General features: G+C 48.8%; 1 protein-coding gene and 1 long non-coding RNA gene across 3 annotated transcripts in view; one reads left to right on the forward strand and one right to left on the reverse strand.

The window, feature by feature from the left end:
- Positions 1–18,039, reverse strand: part of LOC100857473 — a 40,168-nt gene that overhangs the window by 13,558 nt on the left and 8,571 nt on the right. The window contains exons 2-3 of the long non-coding RNA XR_003071749.3: positions 3,701–10,318; positions 704–908 (exon numbers count right to left, since the gene is read on the reverse strand). This is a non-coding gene — a long non-coding RNA (alpha-1,2-mannosyltransferase ALG9-like). The remainder of the gene's footprint in view (positions 1–703; positions 909–3,700; positions 10,319–18,039) is intronic.
- Positions 3,610–17,587, forward strand: LOC107057437 (peripheral-type benzodiazepine receptor-associated protein 1-like). 2 transcript variants are annotated; one of them, XM_046903826.1, is made up of 13 exons: positions 3,610–4,468; positions 4,999–5,206; positions 5,352–6,876; positions 7,845–8,073; positions 11,086–11,910; positions 12,724–12,888; positions 13,580–13,648; positions 13,993–14,052; positions 14,973–15,041; positions 15,178–15,324; positions 16,044–16,181; positions 16,430–16,577; positions 16,763–17,587. In XM_046903826.1, the coding sequence occupies exons 6-13, from the start codon at positions 12,774–12,776 to the stop codon at positions 17,382–17,384; spliced, it is 1,368 nt and encodes a 455-aa protein (XP_046759782.1). In that variant the 5' UTR covers positions 3,610–4,468; positions 4,999–5,206; positions 5,352–6,876; positions 7,845–8,073; positions 11,086–11,910; positions 12,724–12,773; the 3' UTR covers positions 17,385–17,587. The 2 variants fall into 2 exon arrangements, with proteins under 2 accessions (XP_046759782.1, XP_024999016.1); XM_025143248.3 differs by lacking the exons at positions 3,610–4,468; positions 4,999–5,206; positions 5,352–6,876; ... (2 more) ...; positions 12,724–12,888; positions 16,044–16,181 and adding an exon at positions 12,895–13,334.

The following is an 18,039-nucleotide window of genomic DNA, read 5'->3' on the forward strand; positions in this document are numbered from 1 at the left end:
GAAGACTTCAGACCAGGATGATGGACTACCAGCAAATCCCCTAATCCCCTCTAATCCTTGCAACTTTTATTCAACATTGAAGCTGATGGCATATGTTTGCAGGATATTAAAGCAGGGGTTGGCTTCAGAAGTAATTAGGATGTGAAGCTAGGAGTTTGACAGCTGGAGAGCTGTTGGTACTTGGGAAGCACTGAGGAGGATAGTCGATAAGAGTTGCAAGGATTAGAGGGGTTCAGGTCTCAGTTGTCTGGCATTCATATGTGAGTCAGGGAGTGCTGATGTCAGTGAGAATAAACCTGGGTGAACTCAGAATCAATGAATAAGAAAAGCATGTCAGGCTGTGCTGTTCTTTTCCCACCACAGGGCATCAGGTGTGGACAGCTCACTTTGCCTGAGGAGGAGAAACCTTGACTTGAAGAGTGGATGACAAGAAGGGCGATGACCAGGAAAAGGAACACAGACTTATTTTTACTGAGTTTATGAGTAATGATCTCAAACAGAAGATAGGTGAGTGTTAGTATTATTGAGCTTTAACAAGTAATGAGTGATAGCGGAATTCTGGTTAGGCTGCCAGAACATTCATGAGACAAACAATGACTTTTCTTTGATCAAAGCATGTTCTTTGATGCCCGCGATCAAATTGTGCAGGTTTGTACAATTGTATATTGTAAACTGTACAGCACTTAAAAGCTCAGAATCCTACCTCACATCCACAGGTATGCTTTAGTATTGCCCTAAATAGTGATCTGTTGCCCTCCGACGCAGATGTTAACATACACAGCAGAGGTTTAGTCATCTTCTATCGGCAGATGAAATTTGTTTTTGTAGTAGTTACATAGACATGTAGGGTCAGGAATGCCAGTCAGAACAAGGGAACAGATTCAGGGATTATAGGTGCATTGCATCTGCTGAAAGATAATGATACAGTTGAGAGTCTGAGCTAGAGCAGTGTTCAACTAGTTAAATACTGCATTCAGTGTTACTGGGAGGGCCCAGGGTATCTCAGACATCTCTAATAAGTCATCTAGCATCATAAATTATATAACACATGCCAACCCCCAACACACATTTAAAAAAAAAGGCAAAAAACAAACAAACAACAACAACAAAAAAAAAACAACCCAAAACAAGAATAATAAAAAATAAAAACAAACAAACAAAAACCCCCCAAGCTTGCCAAACTAACTCTAGAAAGATAGCTTTGAGTCATCACACTCATATGTTGTTATTCTTCTAAACCATTTATTCTGTAGTGGATAATTGAAGGATCTGAAAATAGAAAAGGAAGTGCATAATGTGGATTTCCTGATAAAATTCTTTCCAGTAGAGAAGACTAAAAGGCAGCAGGGGAAGTAGGGTGAAGTCAGAAGATGAAACTGACTTGAGTTCAGAGTAACTGAAAGGAGAGTAACTCTCCTTTTGGAGACCTTGCAAACCACAATCTGCAGCTAAGTTGAGGAGAGGATCTTGACACAACTAGATTAATAGCATCTGGGAAGTATGGAGAAAAATTGGAAAATATTTACTACCTTTCTGATGTGTTACAGGACAAAGCAAAGAGGGAGTAGCCTCAATTCCTTCTGTAGTGGCTCAGGCTGAGCAACCCAGATGGTAGAGATGTGAAGTCATGAAAGCCAAGTGCAACCACAGTAGTCTCTATAGCCAAGCAGAAGTGAGGGGAGAGCATTCACTGCATGTGTAGGGTCAGGTACAGGATAGCAGTGTGCAGAGGTAGATTCCTGCAGGAATCTTCCTGTCATGGGATGGGATGGGACAGGATGGGATGAGATGGGGTTCTAGGTTAGCTCTGAAACTGATCAAATCACTGAGAGGGAATTTAAAGTGAAGCAAAGAGAAATTTCATTCCAGATGCCCATGGACAAGCATCTGCAAGCAGGTGAGAATTATAGATGCATAAGACCAGAGAATGCATGGGTTGGAAGGGATCTTTAAAGAACATCTAGTTCCAACCCCAATGTTCAGGGCTGGTTGGCATCCAGCCCAGGGCTGGACCTCAGGCTGCCCAGGGCCCATCCAACCTTTCCCTGCATGCCTCCATGGATGGGGTGTCCAGCACTTCTTTTGGCAACCTGAGCCATTGCTTCACTCTTATGATCTAATCCATTGCTCTCCTCCTATGATCCAATCTAAATCGCCCCTCTGTTAGTTTAAAACCATTCCCCTTTGTCCTGTCACCATCTGTCTGTGTAATGCTGGAGAGCTGGGCTGAAAAGAACCTGATGAGCTTCAACAAGGGCAAGTGGAGTCATACACATGGGGAGGAAGAACTGCATTCATCAGTACACCTTGGGAGCTGACCTGTTGGAGAGGAGCTCTGCAGAGAAAAACCTGAGTGTCCTGGTGGCCAACAGGTTGGCCATGAACAGCAGTGTGCCCTGGTGGCCAAGGCCAATGGTACCCTGGGGTGCACTACACAGAGCAGGTTGAGGGAGATAATCGTTCCCTTCTGCTCTGCCCCAGTGAAGCCACATCTAGAGCACTGTGTTCAGTTCTGCACTCCCCAGCTCAAAAAAGACAGGCATCTCCTAGAAAGAGTGCAGTGGAGGGCCGCAAAGATGACGAAGGGCCTGGAGCATCTCCTGTTTGAGAGGAGGCTGAGAGCCCTGGGGCTGTCCAGCCTGGGGAAGAGAGGGCTGACAGGGCATCTCAGCACCGTTTATAGATACCTAAAGTGCAGGAGTCAGATGGAGCTGGGCTCTTTTCAGCAATGTACAGTGACAGGACAAGAGGTAATGTGCACAAACTGGAACATACAAGCACAAAGAATACCTTCCTTACTGGGAGAATGACACTGGAACAGGTTGCCCAGAGATGGGCTGGAGCCTCCTTCCCTGGAGATATTCAAACCCATCTGAGTGCTTTCCTGTGCAAAGCTCTGCAGGGTACCTGCTTTAGCAGGGGGCTTGACTCGACCCTCCAGAGGCTGCTGCCAACCCCCACAAATCTGTGATTCTTTTATTCTGTGTAAACAGGGAGATCAACTTTTTACAGTCTCCCTTCAAGTACTGCAAGGAAATTAGAGAAATTGGATGTTGGACAATACAGACTGATTTATACACACTTGAAGTACAATGAGCCCTTCAACTGTCCATGGAAGAAATGAAGAGATATGGGGAGACGGAGGGCATGGAGATGATGGGCTGATGACTGAACTGGATGATCTTAGCAGTCTTTCCAAACCTTAATTATTCAACGATTAAATAAAGAATATGAAGATTTTTGTTTATTTCAAGACACAATGTGAAATTTTTATTTCCAGTGTCAAGACCAATTCCATCTCTTATAGTAAGGGAAGTAACCTAAACCGGTCTTACATGGTGACTTTTACAGGTCTGAATATCTACTCCTATCTTAGCATTTTCAGTATGTTCCACTCGTTCAACACCGCTTGCCAAGCTCCTAATGCAGTAACAAGCAGACAAAATCATTCATGCAAACTTAGCATATTTGCAGCTGTCACGGAGTTATCTGAGTCCGTGACGAGGGGGGCGCAGGCCCGGGAAAAAAAAAAAAAAAAAGGGAAAGAAAGGAAGGGCTACCAGCAACGGGCCGCGATCCGGAAGTGGGGGGGGGGGGGGGCGAAGAAGCGCAGAGAGTCGGGAAATAGGTTTAACAAAAGGAACACCCCGGCTACAATGTGAGGAGGAACGGTAATTTACTAAATCCAACGAAATCAAACCAAACGGGAGAGAAGAGTATCCGAAGTGCAACGGAAGCAGTGCCCTTCCCGCAGCGAGCTGAGCCGGCCCGACGGACGGAGAGACGGCCGCGGTCCGGTCCGGAGCTCCGCCTCGCTTCTCCGCGCCGAGTCCTCCCGGGATGCCACTCCTCCCCTCCATCAGAGCGCTCAAACTGCCCATCAGAGGCAGCAGACGGAACCAGAACGTGAACTCGTGCACTCCCACCTGTTCCCGCGATGTTCTGATGTGGAACACGGACAACGAAACATCGCCAAACCGCAACAGCGGCAAAATGGAAGAAAGATGTTCGAGTAAAGGTGGTAAAAACTCATGTACCTTTCTCCTGCCTCAGAAGAAGAAAAAGAATTGGGATGAATGAAGGGATTTTGATCAATAGAAAGACATTTAAAATAATTTTCACTTTTTAAAAATGGTTTTCTTAATGAGTGATGAATCAAAATCCAGTTTGATTCAAAATGTGTGAAAATGAAATTATTTGATGTGCCCCATGAAAAACGCGGATTTGTTTTCTAAGGCTGTGTATGGGAACTGTTGAATCACGGCCTGAACCTCTGATTGACCACCTGAAGCGAGTGCTGAGTCAGCCGCAGGGGCACAGGTGAATGCAATTTCACCTGAGTGACTGGGCGGGATGGAGCCTGGCTCCACCCCCTCCTAGACCCCATTTAAGGGCTGACTCCCAAGGAGGAAGGATCTCTATCTGGAGATTACCTGTCTTGGAGCCCTTCTGTGAGCCTAGGATACAGGTAAGCTCTCTATTTCATTACTCCTTTGTAAATGTGATAATCTCTCTGGTCCTATACCTGTATTTTTATTTACCTTGCAATCTGTATACCTGTTTGCCATACCGGCTGTCATATTGTTGTGGGTTAATTCTGTTAAGATAATTAATATTTTTTTTTGTGTATGTTTCCAGTGTTCTGATGACTTCATTAGAAAATTAGACACTGCTAAGGGATTTCTTTGGGGAAAAGTGGAAGTCTGCATGTGGTCTGGGCACACTTATCTCCCTTGAAAAATAACTGGAGAAAGCAGGTTATTTTAGAGAGTACTGATACTGGTGTATTCTGGAGAGAATTTAGGATGAAATTAGCCCTTCCTTGGGATGTCTGAATTGACATCATTAACTACAGACACTTTAAATTGCTCAATTGTAGTCTTCCTTCAGATGTGTGTAGTCTATAAATGACTTCCTTTTATAATCAGTAGGTGTGATTTTAGGTTTGAATAACTTTAGACTGCAATTCATCTAGCTTTGTTTGGCTGTCTACATTAGAATGAAATGTACTGTACCCTGGAGTTCATCGAACCATACAGATGTCCTCTTCAGCTCCAAATCCAGCTCATCCATCTGAGATGGAGCAGGTGAGCATCTTCCTCCATTAGCTTTATCTTGATCAGACACCTCAGTCAAATCCAAGCCTCCACCAAGCTATTTGAAATATGCTTTTACAATCAAGGAGACAACAGACTTCCCAGCTTACGTAAGTGTATGTCAAGTGTGGCTACCAGTGTCTTTCTGGGAAGCCAGGGATGCTCTACAAGAACATACATCTGAAGTTTCTTTTCTTACCATATTGCCTACCATAATTGTTTGGGTGGGCTTTTGTTCCGTTATTTCTGCTGCAGAAACTTGCTGAAACGAACTTACGCTAATCCTGCATGAAGCGCTGTGGTGAATTTTCACTCTCTTTGGACTCTGAGGACTCAGCTAACATACATTTGCCCGACGGTCTCAGTTTAGCCACACAGCGGTGCCATTCCTTCCTTGTTAAGCAGGCAGTCATGAGATGTATAAAGCCGTCTGATGTCTGTCCTTGCCTGTACTACCCACACCTGGAAACACTGGGGTTTTCCAGATTCCAGGACCACGTGCCTGAAACAAATTTTGGTTCTCCTCTAAGCAGAGCTGTTGGACAGACTTGCTGGCACTAGGAATTAAACATGGCAGGCAGTGGGAGGAGGCCGATGATTTGTTAAGAGCAGCTTCTGAATGCCTTTTACAGCTGCACGGTTCCTCAGAAAGCAGTTACGCCTGCCAGCTGTGTAAAAGCCATCCCTTAGATGCTGTGCTGTACAGCTATGGAGCCTTTGCACACCTGCATTGCATATGGCTTTGCATAGTTTAGAGGAATTTAGCCAGCAAGACTTCAGGGCTGTGCGATAAGGATGGAAATATCCTCAGCTGTTTGAAAGAGAAAGAGGTCTGTGTCAGCAGAAACCAGGCAGTGCTAGGAAGAAGCAACTGCTGGCAAGAGCTGAATGCAGCTTTTCCCTCTCCCTGCGCCACAACTCAAACCATTTGCTCCAGGAAAAGACCACATAATAAGATGAGAAAATCACTAGCTGGCAGTTGTTATTCCTGTGTCAGCCTGGGAAATCCATCCTCTGTGTGCTGCAGTTGGTGTTTGGCAAGTCCCGGGGAGCCCTCAGAAATGGAAGTCATAGCCCTAGCAGGTATGGGTGCGAAGTCAGCTTTCAAAACATGTTTTTGAGCAGCAAAGAATTCATGCTTTCAGTGTGCTTGCATCTCCTCCTTGTGTTCAAGCCCATGCATAACATGTTCAGTCATCCCATCTTTCCTAAATGGGTCTCGTGTTAGCTTGAGATCGGGACCTGCCAGATCACACGAGCCTCGTGCCTTTCCCCTGAGTTGTTTTTGAAAGACAGTATATGGGCACCCCTCCAAGAAGGCTCAGACAGGAGTGGTCTGTCCCCCCAAACCACTGATCATTTCTCTGTTTCCTTGGAATTTAGTTGGATCACAGTAAACGATTGAAGTTTCTGTGCCCGTGTCCACCAATGCCGTAAGCTGTTGTACATTTTTTTGGGACCAAAGAATTGTTCGTTCAACATGGGGCCTCTGGTCCTGTCTGGAGGCCCTAGTTAAATCCTCTGTCATGCCATAAACTGTCTGATGGCCAGGTCTTTTTCCTCAGGTGGCTTGGGCATCGTAGCTCAAGTCACCTGAGGAGGCTTTTTGCTTCAATTAGGGAATGCAGAGGATAACAAGAGCTAACATCACTGTGGCCTACAGCTTCCTCACAGTAGGAAACAGGGAGAAAAGCAGAGATCACTTTCACCTGGTGACCAGCAGTAGGACCTGGGGGAACTGCATGAAGCTGCGTTGGCTGGGCACGTGCTGCCATTGGCTGTAAGGGCGGGAGGCGGGGCCAAGAGGGGGAGGCTGAGGGAGGGACAGAGGGAGGGAGAAGTAGAGTACGGAGCCGGGTAGGGGCGCGTAGAAAGGGTACCAAAAAAGCGTTAGAGACTGCTGGAGACTGTAGAGGATACTGGGTGCCAGCCCTTGAGGTGCTGTCACTCCCTGGCGTCACCCAGTGCCACTCCCTGGGGATCTGTGTCACCCCAGGTCTCACGCACTGCCACCCCCTGAGGGGCTGTGTCATTCCTGGTGTCACCCAGTGCCACCTCCACACCTCAAGTGCTGTGTTCAACCCAAGTGAATGTCATAGAATCTCGGAATAGTGGACTTACTGCAGGGATTACAGGAGACACATGGGTGCAACGACAAAGACGTTGGGACCCCTTTGTCCCTCCCGTTGCTCCTCCTGTTACTCCTTCCTCCCTAATTCCTTTCCCTGTTTATTTTCCCATCCCTTCTTTGTTCCTTTCCAATTTCTTTACTATTCTTTGCTTGCTCCTTGCCCATCCCTTTCTCTGTCCTTTTGCCCATCCTTTTCCCATTTCCTTTCCCACCCTATGCCCATTTCTTCCTTGTTCCTTGCACATTTCTTTTCTGTTCCTTGCTTGTTCCTTGCCCGTTCCTTTTCTCTTTTTCGGTGGATCACAGAAACCTGCTTTTGGCACAGGAAAATGCAAAAGGAGGGAGTAAGAGGGTAAGATTTTTCATAAAGGGCTCACTTTATCCAAAACGTAATTTTTTTTCCACAAAAGACTCGCTTTACCCATTGTTAAAATGTAAGAGTTTCACACAGAAGTGCCAAAGAGTTCCTAGTGCTAATGAGTCCTCAATACTAATGAGTTCCAAGGGCTAACAGTTTGTCAGTGCTATTCAGTCCCAATTGCTACCTAGTTCCTCTTTTTAATGAATCCTTAGTGCTAATGAGCTGCTAGGGCAAACAAGCTTTTCTCCTGCCCCAGGGCTCTCCTAAAAGACTGACAGATGCTGCTTTTCTCTGCCACCTTCAGTGAAACTGTGTGGAAGTTCACCTTGCAGATCATCTCCAGATCCATCATCACGAAGCTGCGGCAGGAGGACCTTGCCCTGACCAACACCAGACTACTGCTTTGTCTGCAGGAACTGGGAGCAGAAGCATGCAGCCCTCTGCAACCTCTATGGCAGCATTTCCAGGCCTTAATCTTCTGCCAGGTACAGCTCATTTGCAAGCAGTGAGCTGCCAGTGATCCATCTGACATGATCAACCCCAGTGTGATGTCAGCACTGCTTCAAAGATCACCAAAAACTAGGGAACAGGTGCAAGGGATGGATGGGAAACACACAGTCAGAATTAAAAGCTGAAAGTGGTAACAACAACATATAATAGTTTGAACCATATTTGCTTGGCTTTCGTGACGGGCATTACGTGGAAACCATGCTCTGTTGCCTCAGCCTTTGTGTTTTGCATCTAACAAAGGCATTTTGTGACCCAACTTCGTGGGGTTTTTTTTTCTGTGTGTGTTTGTTTGTTTGTTTGTTTTCCTTATTTTGAGGCTCTGCCTATTCCAAAGCACTACAGCCTCAATGGGAAGGAGCAGGGGTGTTGGGAATATGAAGGACTGGCAGCGAGGGAGCAAGGATTTGGGTAAAGCGATGGACAGGCATTAAGTTAGAGGAACAGTAGTAGGGATTTGGAGAAGTTAAAGGAGCGTGGATTGAGAGCAGCAGTTGCAGAGCTGCTGGAGAAGTTCAGCTGCCTTCTTTCACCCATGCAGACCTGCTGGAGTGTAGACTGACTCTCAGTGAAGATGATTCTAATGGGCACCGAGTGGTGCTTCATTCCTTCTCCACACTTCTGTCTCCCTTTTTTTCCAAACCATCTGTTGGGAAAAGTTCTGCTGAGAATGAACTTTTACGCATGTAGAGAAAGGAATACCAAAAAAGTATCTCAGGGAAACCATACCTAGTGACGCAAAGAGAAGCGTGGAAGATTCAAAGTCAAGGCCTGAGAAAATTACTTGGTGAGCAATACAAAAAATGAAGAGAGCAGACAGTGTTTGCCAAGCCCAGAAATGTAAATTTGTCAGTAATCAAGCTTCAAGATGCTTAAGACTTGGATGATATCTTTGCGGTGAGAGGGAAGAGTGTGTGAAGTGGTGCACATTAGATAAGCTAGACATCACTTGGAAACCTGTGTGCCTGGACCTCTTAGTGCCATGCCCAGGCTGCTGCCAGGGTAGAGGTCCTCTCCATGGGAAGAAAGGAGCAAGACGTGGAAGGAAGGAGAGCCACATTATAAGCTTGAGTTGATGGCTGCATAGCCATGAGGAAGGATCTTGGAGCAGTAACTTGGTCTACAGGAGTGAAACCAGAAGTGTAACTGGATGTGAGTTCTCCTCTTTTGCTGTTGGCTTGTCTTGTGTGAAGCCCACCTCAGCTTGGGCAGAGCCATGGAAGCCCTCAGTCTTGTTCTCCCAAGGGATTCTGTAGCTTGGAAAGGTGTTTGATGCTGGAACCATGAAAGTAGGTTTATGCTCCCTCCCCAGCCCACGAGAACAGCTGGGCTGGGTACACTTCCCAGTTCTGAGGCACACAGGTGGGAGAGGGCAGGCCACTGCCTCTGCCCCTTTCTGTCTCTGCCTAATGGCATTTCTTCTTCTTCCTGTCAAGATCCTGCTCTAGAAGTAGACTGTAGTTGTAAGGAATTACAGATTTTATTTTAAGCAGTCAGTCTTGGGGGTCACAGTGTAGAGCCTTGAAAGACATGGGTCAGATAGCAGTGTTGCAGAAACACAGATTTATCCAGACAGGCCATATCCTTGCCTCCAGCCATGACACTTGGGAAGCCCTCGCTGGAAGCCAGCCAGAGCTGACTTATGTGCGCTTGCTAATTCAGAGGGAAACATGTTTTTCTGTTTGAAGTGGGTTTCAGTTATTCTCTCAGGCTTTTGCTTTGATGCTCATCTGATGCTTTCAAAAATCAATTTCCTTATTTATTAACAAGGCTGTCTTACTGCAAGCAAAGACCTCATGCAGCTAAGTATATATCTCGTTCTACAAATTTTTAGTAGAAAAAAAAAAAGAATACTAAAACTTTGCAAGGATTTTAGCAGTGCGTAAATCTTCCACGATAAACTAGCTTTAGCTACAGAGATTACAGAGGCCAAAACTTATTTCTGCTGGTTCATTTATAATTTACACCAATGTCCTATGTTGTTCACAATAATAAATTTCATTCATGATGCAATTCTAGTTACAGTTCCAGTTGCTGATAAAAACAGAAGTCTCCGCAGTGATCAACGTGGTGGAGAGGTGATACAAGAGGTGTAATGAGAAAGGGACTGAACACAATAGAAAGGTGTTATAAGGGAAGGAAAAGAGGACTGCTCGCCTGTCTCCAGAGATCTAGGCTCACGGGGGGAAAACTCTGCAGAGGAGGGATCTCTGGAAAGAAAACCTTCCCCGGTGGCAGTCAGCCCTTCAGCGAGGTCTAAGGGAGGTGCAGCCAGGCTCCAGCCCTTCTGGTCACACAGGTGGATTGCCTTCTCCTGTGCTCTCAGGGCTGCCCGAGTCTTTTCCCCAGGTCTCAGTCAGTGGTTCAGGCCAGGACTCAACAGTTAGAATACATCCTCTTACACGACAGCATAAAGCGAGATACAGGAGGCTGGCTGCGCAATCAGGCTGCAGTCAGAGTCCAAGAATTAGAGGGCCGAGCAATCATCAGCTGTATGAAATTTAGCAAGAGCAAGTGATGGATTCTGCACCTAGGACAGGAGAAGCATGGATGTATGTACAGACTGGGGCAGGAGCGGATGGAGAAGAGCTCTGTGGAAACGGTTCAGGGGGTTCTGGTTGGTGACAAAGTTGAATGTGAGTCAACAGTGTGCCCTGGTCATCAGAAAGGCCAACTGTATCCTGCTGGCTATCAGGCATAGCATTGCCTATGGCAGTACGTATGAGGTCATCTGGTTTGTTCAGCAGAAAGAACAGGATATCAAGAGCTAACGTCACTGTGGCCTACAGCTTCCTCACAGTAGGAAACAGGGAGAAAAGCAGAGATCACTTTCACCTGGTGACCAGCAGTAGGACCTGGGGGAACTGCATGAAGCTGCGTCAGGGGGATTTCCGATTGGATACTGGAAAAAGGTTCTTCACAGAGAGGGTGGTCACTCTTCTGGGAGTTGACATGATCTGGCAGCTATCTCCATGATTTTCCTTCTGCAGGTGACCCATCGTCAGGGCTTCCCTCAGGCTGCTGGAATCAGTGCGTGCAGCAGTAACGATCACAACCTGTGAAGCTCACACAGCCTAAAGTGTAGAAGCCTTGCAGAGAAATCTTGTCTAATGAGAGGGCAATCAGCAAACGTGGGAAATTTAACAAGAGCAACTGCCTGATTCTGCACATGGGACTGGACAACCCTGGTGTTATGCTGTAGGAAGAGACTTAGCACTAGTAACTAAAGTAAATGAGGTTGTATAGAAACGTAGCTTTCTCCTCGTTGCAAAAGCTCGCTGTTAACAGCGAAGAAGAGGATTCAACTGGATAAGTTTCAGGAGACATCAAGAATGACGGGATAAGATCTGTATAGCAACACGTGGAGAAGTACTGCCTGTTCTGGAAAGATGCTGCCCAGGAAGCACCACCTGGAACTGGATGAACGGGTGAATGAAGAGGGAGAGACACAGGCCCAGAAAATTAGATTGGTTAAAAAGGACAATTTGAGATGGAACTATGCAAGGATGGGGTTGTGGCAACTCATGAAAACTATGGGATTGAAAGTAACGGAATTCTTCTTAAGAGATGTTCGCCTTGGGCTGTAAATCACAAGAACTGCAAACAAATGAGGATAAGGGACAGTCAGAGTGACCTACTGAAAGCAGAAGTCAAAGCTTGAACCAGAGAATGTTGGAGGGGGCAGCAGCATGATTCCTTCAGCACAAGGTGACAGGAGTGCAAGTGCTGCCACGGTTTCTGGAGACCCAGGTGGGACCCTATAGGTGATGGCCATCAGACCCTCCCGCCTCAAAGCATCTGGCTGCCAGCAGTGGGTGAGTTCACTGGGACTTTGGGGATGGGAGGTGCTAACCAGCGAGTCTTCAGTTTCCACTCCTAGATTCAAGGCTTGGGAGCAGGCTAAAAATGGGAAATATATCTGGTGTAGGAAAGGGGATGCCCTTAGCCAAGGTCCTGGAAAATTGGAGGAAAATAGATGAAACTGCAGATCTACCAACAAAAAGGAAAGCACATGACACCTGACTTGCCAGCTTTGTGGGAAGGTCAACCTTCCTGTGTTTATATTTCAGCCATCATCCTCCATACTGGAGAGGCGAGCTTAATTGCAGCACGTTTCACATGTGTGGATAACCTGTGCGATAGCATCCTTGATCCAGACCCTACTTCCATACTGCATCTCTTCCTCAATGGCCTGAGGTGTCATGGGTGGGGAATTTCAGGGAATCCCGTGAGCAGGGAATAATTCCCTCTTGGGGTTGCTGAAGCACTATAAAAGTTTGCCAAGCAAAGTTGTGGATGCTCCATCCCTGGAGGTGTTCAAGGCCAGGCTGGGTGTGGCTCTGGGCAGCAGGACCCCGTGAGTGACATCCCTGCCCACGGCAGTGGGGTTGAGGTTCTAAGTTCTTTACTGTCCCTTCCAACCCAACCCATTCCATTATTCTGCGTTTCTATGACATAAGCACCGGCCCCACGCAGCCCTGGTGCAGCGCATCACAAGAGCAGCAGCCCGCGGGGAGCCGCCACCCTGGCATCACGGAGCCGTGAGGTCACGATGCCCCGTCCTATGGCTGTGCTGTGCTGTGCCGTGAGCTCACAAGGCCTGGCTGTGACGCTGTCCTGTGCCGCAGGCTTGGCTCTGTGCGACGCTCACTGTGGCTGTAGCAGCAGTGGTGGAAGCATGGTGCAAGTGTGGGGGGCCGTGGCCCCTGCCCGCCTTGTCCTTCTCCTCGTCCTACTGCTGGCCATGTGTTTCCGGGAGACCTGCACTGCTCCACGGCGAGCACCGGGAGCAGGTGGGTAGGCAGAGATGGGACACAAACTGAGCAGCACTGGGGGCGTGAAGTCAGGCTGTGTCCCCACGGCCCTGTGCCTCACTTCCCTGGGGCCGGCCTTCCATGGGGGTGGTGTTGGGCAGAGGGTGATGGGCAGCACCGCAGGAGGTGGGCAAGAGCCCGTGGCAGCGCTGCTCCCCAGGGCTGGCTCCAGCCATGCCGGCCCATGGCTCTGCTGCTTGCTGGCTGGAGCACAGCCTTCGTCGCGGGAGATGTCCTGGGGAGAGCTCAGAAGATGCATGCTGGGAGATGTGTGAATGTTTTCTGCGCCAGGCTTGTGGTACTCCTTGTAGATGAATCCCAGTTTCCAACACAGAGCCCCGGCCCACAGCCCAGAGGAGGAGACAGATGTGCTTTCCTCCAGTGCTTCAGCGTGACTTTCCTTTGCGTACATCAGAGACCTCCCAGTAAGAAAGCCCCGAGGGGCTGCATCTTCTTCCATGCGATCCGTGAGGGATGTGGCACAGGGCCTGGAGAGAATATTGTGTATGCTGCCAGGTGCCAGCCTAGAGCCATCCTGGCCACTCTGCAACTTTGGAAATCATGCCCTGAGTCCTCCTCCCATCCCGTTCCACGACCCACATCCAGTTACTACGGGGGAAGGAGATCACACCATGCAAGGGCAACTTCTCTCATCTGTTCTTGATTCTAGATGATGAGCTTGGTGCTCCCTTCCTGGAGAGTCCAGACTTCATGCCTGTGCCTGAGGGACAGCCTGGAGGTAAGTCGTGAGTATCTGTTTCCTTGAAGGCAGAAACATTTGTGCCCTCGTAGTTTACACGGGTGCAGTTTTACTGAAGATCCTCTCGAGGTCTCCCAAGCCTGTTTGTGCCTTGAAGGGCTTGCACAGATGAGCCATGAGTATTTCTTTACTGGGAGAGCTGCCACATTTCAGTGGGAAGGTTACCGCTGCCCCTCTTCAGCTGGGAGAGCCCAGACCTTCGTATTTGGGCCGTGTCGTTCCCTGACCCACTGCCAGACCTTACAGGCCTCTCAGGGAAAAGGAGGCCCCCGCATGCAGTGGAAGCTCTCCTCACCTGTGTCTGATCACACTTGTGCCTGCAGGCCCTGCTGGTGAATCAGCAGATCGGAATCCTGTCCATGAGCCTGAGGGGGATGCTGGAGGTAAGTCACACGGCTTCATTTCCTTGATATTTGTTCATATTTGGCTGGGATAGTTCAGCAAGGGTTCTGCTTTTCCGTGGCCCGTGGGTTCTTCTCCACAGGAAGCATGGATGGTGGTTGTTTCCTGGGTGCTACTGTGTCCTCAGCGTTGTGTTGGCTTTGTCTCTGTATCTCAGAGGTCTCCCAGCAAGACAATTTAAAGTTTTCTGTGAGGTCTCTGAGAATTGTTTCCCATGGCCTGGAGAAAGTATTTGGAAAGCTGTGGAATACCAGCCAGAAGGTCACCTGGCCTCTCTGCAGCTTTGGAACTTCTGCCTCGTGTCATTAATTGAGCCCCTTCCATCACTGCAGGTCAGTAAGGAGGAGAGAGATGGGCACATGCAATGGGAACGTTTCTCCTCTGTCCTTGATTACAGCCATGTCTCCAGGCAGTTGCTTACAAAGCCCAGGTTTAAGCCAGTCACAGAGACTCGGGCCAATCCCTCAGCTAAGTCCCTGAAAGGCTTTAGTTTTCATTCAGGTTTTAATTTTCTTTCCAAGTGACGTGTGACTTCCTGCTTCCTATGCGGAAGATAAGGGACGGTATGGGTCAGGCTGAGTGCAGTGCTTTGCCTTGCAAAGCTGTCTTTGCTGGCCACTCCAGCCCTGAGCTGCTCCCAGTGCCTTCTGCAGAGCCAGCAGGCACCATGCAGTTGAGTTTAGGGGTGAGCATTCCTCTGGGCAGCTCCACACGTTTTGTGTGTTGTAGTTTTGTACAGTCGTGGTGCCCCTGTAGGCACCCAGGAACTGTTGCCAAGGTGCTCCTGTGTGGAAGGGAGAGAGCAGTGTCATGAAGGAATCCCCTTCTTTAATTGCATCCTGTGTCATTCTGACTGGAAGGATGTTTAATGGGAGTTGCTCTGTCCTGCGTTTGTTTGCAGATGTGACTGGAGGAGGCAATCCAGCTTCCCTTCTGAGTTCCGGGACTGAAACGCCGGTGGATCGCGTGGGTATGTCATGGCTTTGTAATTCCTTAGAGAGCTTTCATTGCCCACTTCAGTGCCATTTCATCGCACTGTTTCCCCCCGTATGCTCCGCTATTCAGTGATGCTGTTGTGTATGACTGAAACTTTTCATGGGTTGCAGAAGTGCCCCCAGGGAGGGCTTTGCACGCTCGTTGGTTCCTTCCTGTGCTGGAGCCCAGAAAGGATGAATCCAGAAGAGGAAAATACTCACGGGGGTCCTCCCGTCTCCTAAAGGAACTGCTGAAGGGAATGGAGATGGCAGCTCATGGTGGGTATACTTCAGTCTGTTCACCGTGAGACTTGGGAGGCTGAGGTCTGACGTACATGTGTGGACAAGCTGTAGCCTGCACAGCAGGAGGGGATCGCTCAGAGCCGTGCTGCAGTGGTTGGTGTTCCACGTAATGCCTTGCAGGCACTGGTGAGCACCAGGGATGGTCTGCTGCCTCTTCTGCATCCAGCCAAGACCCAGGGGCAGCTGCTCCCCCAGCATGACCATTTCTTGTCAGAGCTGCTTTGTGCAGACGTTGGCACCCAGATGGCAGCAAATGTCAAGTGCCGTGCTTCTGTTCTTACAAAGCCCTCCTTGCAGCTGGGCAAGTTGAAGGCAGGAGGAGCATCCTGAGCAGGGATGGCTGCCTTTGCTAATGCTGGAAACGAGGTGGAGATGCTGATTCCGGAGGTGTTTCTGTTGGAGCTTGAATTTCAGCCTGCAGATGCCTGGCTGTGATGGTGGAACGTGATGGTTGGTGATGCTCACAGCACAGTGTGTGAGGGCCTTGCTTAGGAGTGGACTCCTCAGGAGGCGTGAGAGGGTTGGCACCCTCCAATTCCTGGGAGGGCCCAAATGCGCTTGGGCAACAGAGGAGGTCGCAGGTGGATTTGGGGGGCTGGGACCAGCAGGCTTTGCCTGAGCTCGTGCTTGGAGCAGCTCAGTTCCTGATGAGAACACATCGCATCCAATCCGAATGCCCTACTTTCTTCCTAAAGGGACTGACCGACGGACTGCGCAGAAGGAGGCACTGCAGGAATGCAGCCATCCCAGACTGCCAGCCTCAGACAAAGGAACACAGGCAGCGCCAACAACTGGCATGCCAAGTAATTTCTGTCCCAGAAATTTTTCATCAGGTCAGCAGCCAAACCTGAGCATGTGAGCGCAGAGCACGTGCTGTAAAAGAAGCCTCTCTAAAAATGGCTGACCTCAGTGGGGTGTGGAGAGTGGTTCTGGCAGTGTGCCAGAGAAGACCTGTGTGATGCTGCTCACCTCCCACTGCTCCCAGTTCCCAGAGAGTTGTGAGCTTTTGTCCTTTTTGGAAGGAAGCCACCCGAGGGCGATGAGGTGGAGGTAACGTGGGACACTGTCTTGTTTCTTCCAGGGATGAACGCAGGGAAAAACACAAAGGCTGCTGTTTGCAGATCTGTGCAAAAGCGCCACATCGCAGTGCTGGTACTGCTCTCAGCTGTGCCGCTGTCCACGCTGGTGCTGGTCTGCGTTGCTGTGTCATGCACGTGGAAAAAATGCCTGTGAGTTGGCTTTTCCCCCAAACACTTCACTGCTGCATTTGGCAATGAAGCATTTGTGGTGCCAGGATCCCAGGCAGCCAAATCAGCTGCTGGCAGTACACTGCCAGGACTTATGCTGCAAGGTCTTCTAAGTTTCCCCTTATTTCCTGTCAGTGAGTTGTGCTTTCTGAAACTCATTCTCACAGAGTGTGCAAGAGAGAAGAGAGAGCAGGAGAACGCGCTCATCCCGACACCAACTGGGAGAGAGTTCCAACTGGAGATGAAGGGAGAGTGGAGCTGGGAGAGGCAACAAAAGAGATTCTTGCCCAAGCAAACAAGAATCTCAGCAACAGTTCCAGTCCGTTCCATTCTGCCATCCAAGAGGCCAAAGATCTTCAAACTGATCTGGAAGACCTGGAGCGTGAACGCAAAGCCATGAAAGAGGTCCATGGGAACAGCTGTGAGTGCTGCTTTCTGTCAGAGGACGGCCCTGAAAGTGAGAGCGGAGGATCAGCAGTAGAGCGTTTGTCCTTCACCCTGCCTTCTCCAGGACAAGTATCACCAATGCTTAGAAGATTCTTAGCTCGCCGTAGCTACGATCCTTTTGAGGGTCCTAATGAGGACCCAGAAAGTGAGCTTCCTCTGACCGCTGGACAATACGTTTATGTCTTTGGAGATGTGGATGAGAATGGCTGGTTTCTGGGAGAGCTGACAGATGGCACAAGAGGACTGGTCCCTTCCAATTTGGTTGCAGAGGTTTCAGATGATGACCTGGATACGACGCTGCCTCCAAAGCTTCGTGATCTCCTGCTGGATACTGATGGTTAAGTGGATGCAGAGATTCCATAATGCAGCAACATCCTGTCAAAATTCTTGCATTACTCCATCTGCAAGGCTACCGCCCTGCTCCACTTGATGTTCAAGTGAAGTGTGAGCAGCATGTGGATGAGCTCCTTCTGGAACAGCCTGAGATGACTGACAGTGCAACTGCATGGTCTTACTGCATATTAAAAAATATTAAAACAAACAAACAACACTGTTCTTTTTCTTGGATACATTGAGTGGTATTGGCAGTGTTTGCATTCTGCCATCCAAGGGGGCTGGTATGGAAAAGTACCTGGCGGATCTCAATCATCTCAGACCCCATAATTAGAGATTCTAGGTGAGTGTTAATATTTACAAATGTCTGAAGGGAGGTGGGAGGAAAACGGATGAAGCCAGGCTCTTCTCGGCGGCGTGTAGTGGAGGACAATGAGCAGTGGCCTAGAACTTGAACACAGGCAGTTCCATGCAAACATGTGGAAGACCTTCTTTATGGGAAGGGTGGGGGAGCACTGGGACCGGCTGCCAGGAGAGGTGGTGGAGGTTGTGACCAGCATCTCCTCTGTGTTTGGGATGCCTCTCAGGTCCTGCCGAATCCTCGAAGCCAGCCTCCAATGGCAAAGTGACCCCACTGGAGTCAGCCTCGATTATGCCCTGGTGA

The sequence above is a fragment of the Gallus gallus genome, chromosome 24 (genome assembly GCF_016699485.2).
Source record: "Gallus gallus isolate bGalGal1 chromosome 24, bGalGal1.mat.broiler.GRCg7b, whole genome shotgun sequence".
NCBI classification, from domain to species: domain Eukaryota; kingdom Metazoa; phylum Chordata; class Aves; order Galliformes; family Phasianidae; genus Gallus; species Gallus gallus.

Bases quoted from the DNA above. Each gene is read 5' to 3' on its own strand.
- LOC107057437 (XM_046903826.1), top strand. From the start codon at position 12,774: ATGGTGCAAGTGTGGGGGGCCGTGGCCCCTGCCCGCCTTGTCCTTCTC. The intron at 15,042-15,177 runs GTATGTCATGGC...CATGGGTTGCAG, and splicing joins AACGCCGGTGGATCGCGTGG to AAGTGCCCCCAGGGAGGGCT. The intron at 16,182-16,429 runs GTCAGCAGCCAA...TGTTTCTTCCAG, and splicing joins TCCCAGAAATTTTTCATCAG to GGATGAACGCAGGGAAAAAC.